The sequence below is a fragment of the Fundulus heteroclitus genome, chromosome 12 (assembly GCF_011125445.2).
Source record: "Fundulus heteroclitus isolate FHET01 chromosome 12, MU-UCD_Fhet_4.1, whole genome shotgun sequence".
NCBI lineage: Eukaryota > Metazoa > Chordata > Actinopteri > Cyprinodontiformes > Fundulidae > Fundulus > Fundulus heteroclitus.
In genome coordinates this window covers 22,817,749-22,827,875 of record NC_046372.1, presented here as the reverse complement: position 1 = coordinate 22,827,875, position 10,127 = coordinate 22,817,749, and the positions used below count along the sequence as shown (strand labels likewise).

General features: G+C 42.0%; 1 protein-coding gene across 1 annotated transcript; it reads right to left on the bottom strand.

Moving 5' to 3' along the window:
• Positions 1-38: 38 nt before the first annotated feature.
• On the bottom strand, positions 39-8,861 carry nudt12 (nudix (nucleoside diphosphate linked moiety X)-type motif 12). Its single transcript, XM_036144291.1, has 8 exons — positions 8,737-8,861; positions 6,619-6,826; positions 5,379-5,682; positions 3,544-3,817; positions 3,293-3,460; positions 956-1,069; positions 677-876; positions 39-597 (listed from the first exon to the last, which is right to left on the bottom strand). The coding sequence occupies exons 2-8, from the start codon at positions 6,822-6,824 to the stop codon at positions 487-489; spliced, it is 1,377 nt and encodes a 458-aa protein (XP_036000184.1). The 5' UTR covers positions 6,825-6,826; positions 8,737-8,861; the 3' UTR covers positions 39-486.
• Between the last annotated feature and the right edge of the window lie 1,266 nt (positions 8,862-10,127).

Here is a 10,127-nt window from a genome sequence, read left to right as displayed (position 1 = left end):
AATGGAAGCAGATGACTGAAGCTGAAAGAACCCAAAGCTTGAATTTAATGTTTTTATTTTATTTTAATAGTTGCTTCTTTTAAAACAGTCCAGGCAAATAACTGAATTAATGCAGGACCAATATCAGACAGCTTCTGAAATATTTTTCAAAACTTTTCTCTGTCATCTCTACAGTTTATTCCCCTTTAAGAAACAGCTTTTCTTTGCTGATGACGATGAGCTGCTGTTCTCTGTCTCTAAAAACGTCGTTAGCAGCTTTCTTCCTCTGTGATTGCTCTTGGTGTTGCAGCTTCATGTTAACCTTTAATTCAACAGTTTCTCTTAGTTTACTGGAGAATAAAACATAAACCTGTGAAGCACCGTGTGAGGAGTCCATCTGTGGAGTCCAGGCGCCGCTGCTGCGTTTTCTTTTAAACCAGATGTTTAGTCCATGAGAAAGCTGGTTCCGGCTGAGCAGGAGATCATCGTGTGGGGAAGGTTTCCCCATCAGAGGTTGGAGTTCATGCAGATCCAGTGTCTGATCAGCTGATGGGCGATTGTCTGTCTGGGAGGGAAGACGAAGGCGGGACGAGCTCCTCTGAACAAAGAATCAATCACCTAAACAGACAAAAAGAAAACTCAGTTGTTTGTTTTTTCACTAAAATTTCTTTGGGTGGAGGCGGGGCTTATTGTTGACCTGTTGCCGTGGAAACCACCGAGCCTCCTCGATCTCGTTCTCGTCCACTTTGATGTCGGTGGACATGGCAACGGCGAGGCAGCCGATCATGAGGTTGGAGGGCATGGGCCAAGGCTGGCAGGAGACGTAGCGGACCGGGCCGACCTTCACGCCGCTCTCCTCCTCCACCTCCCTCCTCACCGCCTCCTCCAGCGTCTCCCCTGCAGGGAAGGGGGGGCGGTCAGAGCTCAGACTGGGTTTAAGGTCGGGCTGCGGTGTGTTTGTGTGCTAACGCCTCACCGGGCTCTACGAATCCTGCTAAACAGGAGAACATCCCCGCGGGGAACTCCTTCTTTCTCCCCAGCAGACACTGGTTTCCATCAGGGTGGATCACCAGCATGATGACCACTGGGTCTGGAAACAGATTCACCAATCAGTGAACCATCCCGTCAAAATAATCTTCATAGCAGTTTATTAGAATTTGGTTGTTTTTAAAAACAGACGGACACGTCTTTTCTTCTTGTTTTTTTGCTGCATTACGTTTCAGATAAGTTTTCTCAGAAGCAAAATCGTGTCAAAGAGTTAGCCAAAGGTTTTCAGACACTTTGTTTGCAGCTCAAAGGTTAAGAGTTTGTTACTTTAAAAGAAGCAGGAGGATTAAGCTTTAGCGACTTTATAAATACATAAAAAACTTAAACTATGAGAGCTTTAAAATGTGTTTAAACTGGAGATAAGACACATGGATCACATCAATATGCAGCCATTAACTGATGCCAGTACTTTTTGTTGGTGTGCAAGCTCTCCCTCTAGTGGTGAAAAAGAGATCTTCATAATAATAAATCTGAATATAATTATTATAAATATAATTCTGAAATAAGTTCAGCTGATTCAAAGAGGTTTGGTTCTCAAATGCCAATATATTGAAAAACTAAGTTCAGACATCCATAAACATTTAATTCTGGAGCTACTTGATCTCATTTGCTCATGTTGGTCCACATTCATTAATTTGCTTTATTATTACTTTATTTAATCTGTATTTGTAATCTTTACCGTCAAAAAGAGGTTGATCAGAAATGCTGCAGTCCGTACACCAGCATAATGTACTAAAGTAGAGCTCTCTCTTATACTTTGAAGCTCTGTTTGAGATCTTTGCTTAGTGTCCTGATACCAGTTGTTTCATGACCGAGTACAAGTACGAGTACTTCAGTCGATTCCACGTACCGATATGGAGTACTTAATAAACTTGTACGTAAATTAAGTAAAAGCTTCAGTTATCCTTAGTGGATTGTCTCTTGCCTTTTTTCGCGTTTCTGGAGTACCTGCTGCAAACTTGGTTGTGCTGCAGCAAACTCTTTGAATTCTGTGACGTGTTTAGTCTTTAAATGCTTTATCTAATTTTTGTGTTAAAGTTTTATTACTTTTTTGCCCCTCTTCAAGGCTTAGCTGAGCACAACAGACCGTATGCTTTTTTAGTATTCTTCGAGTTTATCTTGAATATATATTTCCAAACCACAAACACCCCCCCTCCTGCTATCAAACTTATCTTTTTTGTTGGATGGTCAGCACACAATCTCTCGGTATATTAGCACGACCGCCTGGTATGGAGCGGTGTCTAGCCATTGAGCTGCAGCGTAGCTCAGCCCAGGAGGAAATTCAAGCACTAAATTGGTATTGATTCAGAGTATCAGGTTGCTTTTACAAGTATGAGTACTTGATGCTGGTATGATGCTGGTATCAGGTCAAATCCCGATACCAGTATCGGTACCGATACTGATATCGATATCAGTATCGATATCAGTATCGAAACTGGTATTAATACCAGTATCCGGTATTGATATCGATACTGGTCTCGATATCAATACCCGATACTGGTATCAGGTCAAATCCCGATACCAGTATCAATACTAATATCGATACCAGTATCGGTATCGATACTGATATCGATATTAGTATCAATATCATTATCGAAACTGGTATTAATACCAGTATCCGGTATTGATATTGATACTGGTCTCGATATCAATACCCGATACTGGTATCAGGTCAAATCCCGATACCAGTATCGGTACCGATACTGATATCGATATCAGTATCAATATCATTATCGAAACTGGTATTAATACCAGTATCCGGTATTGATATTGATACTGGTCTCGATATCAATACCCGATACTGGTATCAGGTCAAATCCCGATACCAGTATCGGTATCAGTATCGGTATCAATACTGATATCAATACCAGTATCGGTATCAGTATCGATACTGGTATCAATACCAGTATTTAAACTGGTATTGATACCAGTATCGGGTATTGATATCGATACTGGTCTCGATATCAATACCGATAGTGGTATCAGGTCAAATCCCGATACCAGTATCGGTATTGATACTGATATCGATACTGGTATTGGTATTGGGACAACACATGTCTTTGCTCGTTCCTTTTAACATGTTGCACTCCTAGAAAACCTGATCGATTACAAAAATTGAGAAGTGCATGAGAACTTTCACATTTTGGGGCATTCCTTTGAATCTTACTGTCTTTTTGCTTTTTCTTCATTACATTTAAAGATTAATGCTGGTGCTTGAGGAGCACAGAATCCCCCACGCCAAGCTCAGATAGGTGTGGGTTCATACCGACTCTTGGGTAGCAGGTGTTGTGGACCCCCTGGAGGCTCCTGCATTCAGAGTTTAAACAGCTTCTCTTGTATCCGCCCTCCTCGGGACGGGTGCTGCTGCCGCAGGTCGGACAGAAACTGTACCGGCTGTGCCAGGCCAGCACGGATCGAGCCTGTGCCACGATGCCTTGTGTCCACAGAGAAAGAAGCATCAGCGCTCAGGTAAAACAGAGGCAGGACAAAAATAAATCAAGACTGTAGGTTCCTCACCTGCCTCCTCCTCACTGAGCTTCAGAAGGTCCCTGTTGGGAGATCTTGGGAATAAGCAGTTCTTTTCTCTGCAGCGTTTAAGCAGCGCAGCAGCATCTTCGTCTGTGTTGACGGCGAACCAAACTGGAGGCTCAGAGACACTCTCTACGGTCTGAGAGGAGGAGGGAGGATTCTTTACCTTCTCTATTCCTAGGAAGATCATCACCGTTGACGGTTTCTGCAGGAGGTCCTTCACATCTTCATACCTGAACCGGCACAGCGTGAAGTCCTCCTGCTGCAGGTGGAGCGGTGAAAGAGTGAATAGTTATAATTCTAGACCAAGGAGATAAATTTTAACATGTTGGGTTGAAAACGTCCTGATCTTTGAGCAGAAATGTTTACTCAGTCAAACACTTACTAGGGGTCACCAACATTTTTTAAACTCAGAGCTGCTTCATCGGTGTTGTGTCACAAGGAGGGCTACCTGCCCTGATCTTTGAACTAAAGAGTCAGAGATCAACTTTATGTAAAATAAATATTTTCGTATTCCCTTGGCTTCATTCTCCTGACTTTATTATCGTAAAGAATAAAAATAATTAAAATAATCTAACCTGGCCCTATTACTCGACGACTATTCTGGAAATGTTCGCCCACTTAATTCTCATAATATGACGTTTTTCTCATAATTTTACCACTTTTGTCTTTTTTTTACTTTATTCTCCTATGACTTTTTTCTCATATTTGTTATTTTATCTCTTAAATACTCCCCCAAAAAGTCTGTTCCTAATCTGTGTCTATACCAGATCTTATGGTTTTAAGAAATAATGAAGATGTTTAGATTTAACCAATTGATTTTTATATTCATAACATACACACATATATATATTTCTATACATGTATTTCTATATTTCTATCTATCTATATATATATATATATATATATATATATATATATATATATATGTTTTTATATTTTTATATATATATATATATATATATATATATATATATATATATATATATATATATATATATATATTGATATACATCTTTAATCTGGACATATAGATTTATATAAATCTATATATTTTTTATTTTATTTTATTTATTTTTTTTTTATTTTTTTTCCCAGTGTCCTGTCTAGCAATGTGGCAATAAAAATTGATATCTTAATGCCAAATAGAGCTCGACAGATTTTACTTTCACAAGTGGAGCAAACAGCTTTCGCCATAATGCTCCGCTTGATTTGTGCGTGTAAATAGCTTTATTGTGATTCCTGCAGGGAGAATTTCAAATTATATGGACACTACAATGGGAAAGTAGGAGAGTAAAAGAAAAACAAGAAGAGGAAAAAAAAAAGAGAAAGAAGAGGTGAAAGAAAGAAGAGATAAAAGGAAGAGAATGATAAAACTTCCTCTGTCTGCTCCATCATCTGGAAAGAGACACAATAAGAACAGCACAACCAACAGACATAAAGCAACAGATAAAAAATATATAAATCTATATAAGATCTATACATGCACATCTATATCTAAAGACATCGATCAATAGCTCTCTGTTCTGCCAATCTATATCAATTAATCTATATATATTTCACTACTCTCTGCCACATACAACATGGCGGTGACATCGACGTGCAAACCTGGGCCCAATGAGGCGTCTACATATAAATGTCGGTGGTTATTCCCTTCTAGTTAAAAGCGCCGTGCTTTTTTGTTGCATCCGTTGTTTTGACTGCAGCTACGTGTCGGATTAAAAACCTTTTACTCTGTTGTTGATGTTCAACATTTAAAGGGGGCGGAGCCTCTGTGTTACAGAAAGCAGAACCCAGAACCACAAACAGCGCCAGGGTCGTACCCGTTCAGTGTTGTCCTCCTGGGACGTGCTGACCATGGGGCTGAGGTTGGAGAACAGGAGGTAGACTGTGTCCGGGTCGCTCCGCTTGCTCTCTAACCAGACCTGGTCGGTCCTCCTCCAACTCAGCCGGTCCAGCGTCTCCCTGCTGAAGTAGTTTTCCTGCGGGCCGAGCTCGGGGCCCAGCAGGATTCGTTCGCAGCCATCGGCTGAGCGGCTCAGCAGGCTGGCGATGTGTCTGTGGCCCCAGAACTTGGCGACGTCGTAGGCAGTCTGGGACGAACTGTTTAGAGTGAACCTGTCACAACTGGCCAAGAAAAAAAAAACACAGAAGGAGATAGATTTGGTGAAGTCTAATTACTTTTCACAGCGTTTCATACATTCATTTGTTCTTGAAGAGAAAAGTACCTGTTATCAATATGTACCAATATTCACAATAAATCCCTTTCTAGTTTTTGAACCTGTTCACTTCTGCCTGGTTGATCTAAAGGCTCACACGATTCAACTTCAATTTAACCAAAGCACCAGACCTCAGACCTGTTTTTCTTCTACCAGAAGGTGAACAGGAACAGATCCCACTGTTCTACGGCTGTCATCACCTGAATATCACCGTTACTCATGACGTACAAGCAGGATGTCTATTTCTCTCATCCGGCTGAGTTCTCCTACTACTCTCCAATCTGCATTGTTTGTTGTCATTTCAACTTATAACTTTTTGTTCTCTGTCATTTTCTCTTCATAGAAGGTACACCTGGTCTGGCGTTCTGTTAGCTGTGACATCATCAGGGGAGGCAGATCATCCTCTATTACCATCTAACATAGAAAGTACTCCTGGGTCAATGTGAGCTTCTGTGCTTTCTGTGTCTCTGCTCTGTCTTCTCTAAGCCCCAGTGGGTGGAGGCAGATGAGCGTTCACACTGAGCCTGGTTCTGGTTCTGCTGGAGGTTCTCCTCCCTGTTAAAGGGGAGTTTTCCTCTCCACTGTCGCTTCATGCATGCTCAGTATGAGGGATTGCTGCAAAGCCATCAACAATGCAGACGACTGTCCACTGTGGCTCTACGCTCTTTCAGGAGGAGTGAATGCTGCTTGGAGAGACTTGATGCAACCTGCTGGGTTTCCTTAGAGAGGAAACTTTCTGACCAATCTGGAGGATCTGATGAAGTCTGACTTTGGAAAGAGACTTGAGATGACGTGTTTCATGAATTGGCGCTATATAAATAAAATTTAATTGAACTGATGTTACCCGAGCGACAGCAGCTTCTCCGCCACATGGTGGTGGCCGTTACGAGCTGCCAGCATCAGCGCCGTCCAGCCACTGAAGCCCGTTTTGTTGATGAGCGACGGGGCGTGGGACAGAAGGGTGGACACCTGGGACACGTCTCCTCGAGCCGCGGCGTCCAGAAACTTCTCCACCATCTCCTCCTTGGCGCTCAGCTGCAGGCTCGTCATCTGCCAAAGAGTCTTCAGTTAGACGTAAACTGGCTGCGTTAGTCTTACCGACAACTTTATTCTTCTAATTACAGAACGACCGACACAGGTTTCTTAAGGCCGATGCCGATACAGATAATTCTGACATCATTCTAACCGATACCCGATATGTGCTGCTGAGTTTTTGGCCAATATTGACAGAATGATAACAGATGTTACACACGGCACAGAAGTTGCATTTAAACCAGCTAATAATCAACAATCAGCTTTAGACTCTTACGGCGGCGCTTTGCTCCCACCTGACGAACGTGTCACAGCGAGAAAAGAGCTTCTGTGTTTCAGTGGGGGGGGGGAGGAGGAAAAACACTGACCAGCGCTGCGGTGCATGGACATTATTTTATGCTGCATGTAGTGATTGGTAATTATTCTCATGTGCAAACATGAAGCAAATGGATCGGTGAATGATTCCACATATCGGCCGATAACGATACAAGAAAATAAAATATCGCCCCGAAACATCGCCGGCCGATTTATCGGTCGACCTCTACTTCTAATTGGTGATCTTAAATAACTTTGAGGAGATTGAATGCTTTCTGGGGATTTTAAAGCAGGCGCATCTCAGGAAATTAAGGAACCGTCTCTCTAGTAGTTTAGTTCAAAAACTGAAACTCATATGGAGTCATTTAACACACAAATATGTTTATATTATTTCCGTTCTTTTTGATGATTGCACCTTGTTAAACAAAATTCAGTTTTTCAGAAAATCTCCCCATTACATCAGACCAATATTTTCTTTTTTACTACAGAAATGTGGACTATCTATAAGGCGTATTACAGCGGTGGTCCTTAGGCCCTCTGGCCTGCAGGTTTCAGGACGTACTGGACGCCATGCCGGGCAGCTGGTACGATCATGTGAACCTGTGATGTACGGTGTCTGCAGTAATTGGTCAGTACTGCAATGCTTGATTCGTCCCATCAGTGAAGTGTGGCATGGAGGACATCAGCAGGTGTTCTAACATTTCTCTGCTCTCTTTGGACCTGATAAAGCATGCTGCACCTTCAGCAGCTGACTGTAGAAAATTGACACCGGACAACTCGTTCACTCCTCTCTAGGACCTCGATTTCCAAATGAAATGTAAACCGACTTGCATCTGAAGAGAGGATTTGGACCACGGCGCAACAGTCTGGCCCTTTTTTCTCCTTAGCCCAGGTCAGATGCTTCTGATGTTGTGTGTGTGGTTAAAACAGCATGACAGGTGGGTGGGTTCATGGTTGGTGGCTCAAGAAACACCATGTCATGACCCACCAACCAACCTCACAATCCTCTCACACTTTCTCCTTTCACCTAAGTTTTCATTAATAGGCTTGGATTCGGCTTTCTGAGCAGCCAGCTTCTTTAGAAATGTTCTTTTGTGACTTGGGAGGCTGTCACTGACTGTCTTCTGGATAGATGTCAGGTCTGAAGTCTTCCTTGTAATCATTGAAGCCTGGTAACATAATATTTCTGTATTAAAACTCCTAAAACGGATTTTTATTTATTTATTTATTGATCCTCAAAGTTGAGAAGTATACAGTAAATCCGTGCTCTGCGCCTTTAAATATTTACCCCCTCTCCTATTGGAACAGTGGAGTGTCAATCACTCTGAAGCCCCGCCCATCAGTTCCCTCTGGCTTATAAAACAGACCCTCAACCTGAAAGCGAGCCTTAATGAACCGGTAATAACTGACAGCTGGCCGTTCAGGTTCCGCCCCTGTGAGTTAAAGGCCTCTGAGATATTTCTCCGTTTTCTCTGCGTCATTAACCCGCCTGAACACAACCACACAACCCGCAGGAGCTCCACGCTTCATCCGGGACTTTAACTCCAGGAAATAACCGCCTGTCATTAAACGTACCGGTAAACTAAGACAGCCACGCCGCGTCAGCTCACCTTGTTCTCCACGGTTCCTCCTGCAAGTCGCTTTCCGCTGTTGCGTAAAAGGCGACGAGCTGCGTTCAAGGGCAACACAGGGACCGTGAGGCTTTCGCGGTCTGTCTGGACTGTAGGAAACCCGAATTTCTTTTCTTTTCCCCTCCTAAGCTGTCTGCAAGGCTAAATGAGCTTTCATTTCTCTTAGTACACTGTAACATTATTTGTTGCTGTATTAAATAAAGTATAATGGCTGGTACAGTCATTTCAACTATTTGTGAAAGTAAAAAACTTCTAAACTTTTAGTTAATATAAAATATGTTGCTATGAGTTATTGATCACATTATACTTTTTACAGTGTGGTTAATTGGAATGATAATTCCCCCCTTTTTGTGCAGTTTTACATAATACACCAACACTTTTACCTGTTCCCAGGCTAGTGGTGGCTGAGGCATATGCAGGAAGTTGTGCCCTTTTTCTAACTTGCATAAAGGGAAGAAACTGTAACACTTTGTAATAGCCATTTATTTCCACTGCACAGGACAGTGAAGGAACCCTCTGTGATGACTCTCCTTTGGAGGAAGAACCTGTAAGTGCATAAATAACTTTACACTATGTATACTGTATACTTGTGTACCTATTCTTTCTGTCTACAATGTGAGTTGCAGGAGTCCATAGCTGGAGAAAGGCCTGCAGAAAGGCTTGAAGAAGAGTCTGCACAAAGAAGTGATACAGAGGTGGACAGTGTTGCACTTTTACTTTTTACTTTTGTTGCGTGAGGCACATTTTGACTCTTTCTTTTTCTTTCCCAAAATGACACAGGGTGACATCCATTCCCTGTATAAACGGCATCTTCAACAAAAACAAATTGTATTTTGACCTGAAAAAACCCGAATTAAGAGGAGAAATTGAACTCGATAACTTGAAAAAGAGGAAAATCGCACTAGAGATCGAGTTGCTTCAAAAGGACCTTCAGAGTAATTTCTAATAAACCATTTGACACATAGTAGTATTGCTGACTTTACATAACTATCTTATTGCAGGCAAAAGATGACTTGCTGGCTTTTCTTTATAAAGAATTGTTTAAATAAAATGACAGGAACAAAGCATTATTTGTTTCGTCTTTTATTAAACATTAAAAAATTGTGTTCCACAATTCTGTCCCGTTCTTTGCCACTAGGTGGTCCAACTGCACTGGCTGGACAGACTTCCCTATTTCTTCCGCTTATAAAGCTGCGATCTAATCCTGTTTACATGAAATAAGCCTGCTCTCGAGCAGGTTTAAGCTGGCGCACATGTTGCTATGACAGCAAGTCCAGGATGAGTTTCGAAGAACCAAACAAGCAAAGATCATGCCAAATCGTCAACAATCAAATCCAGCTAACTGAGTTAGCGATGTACGAAGAACGGGGCCCTG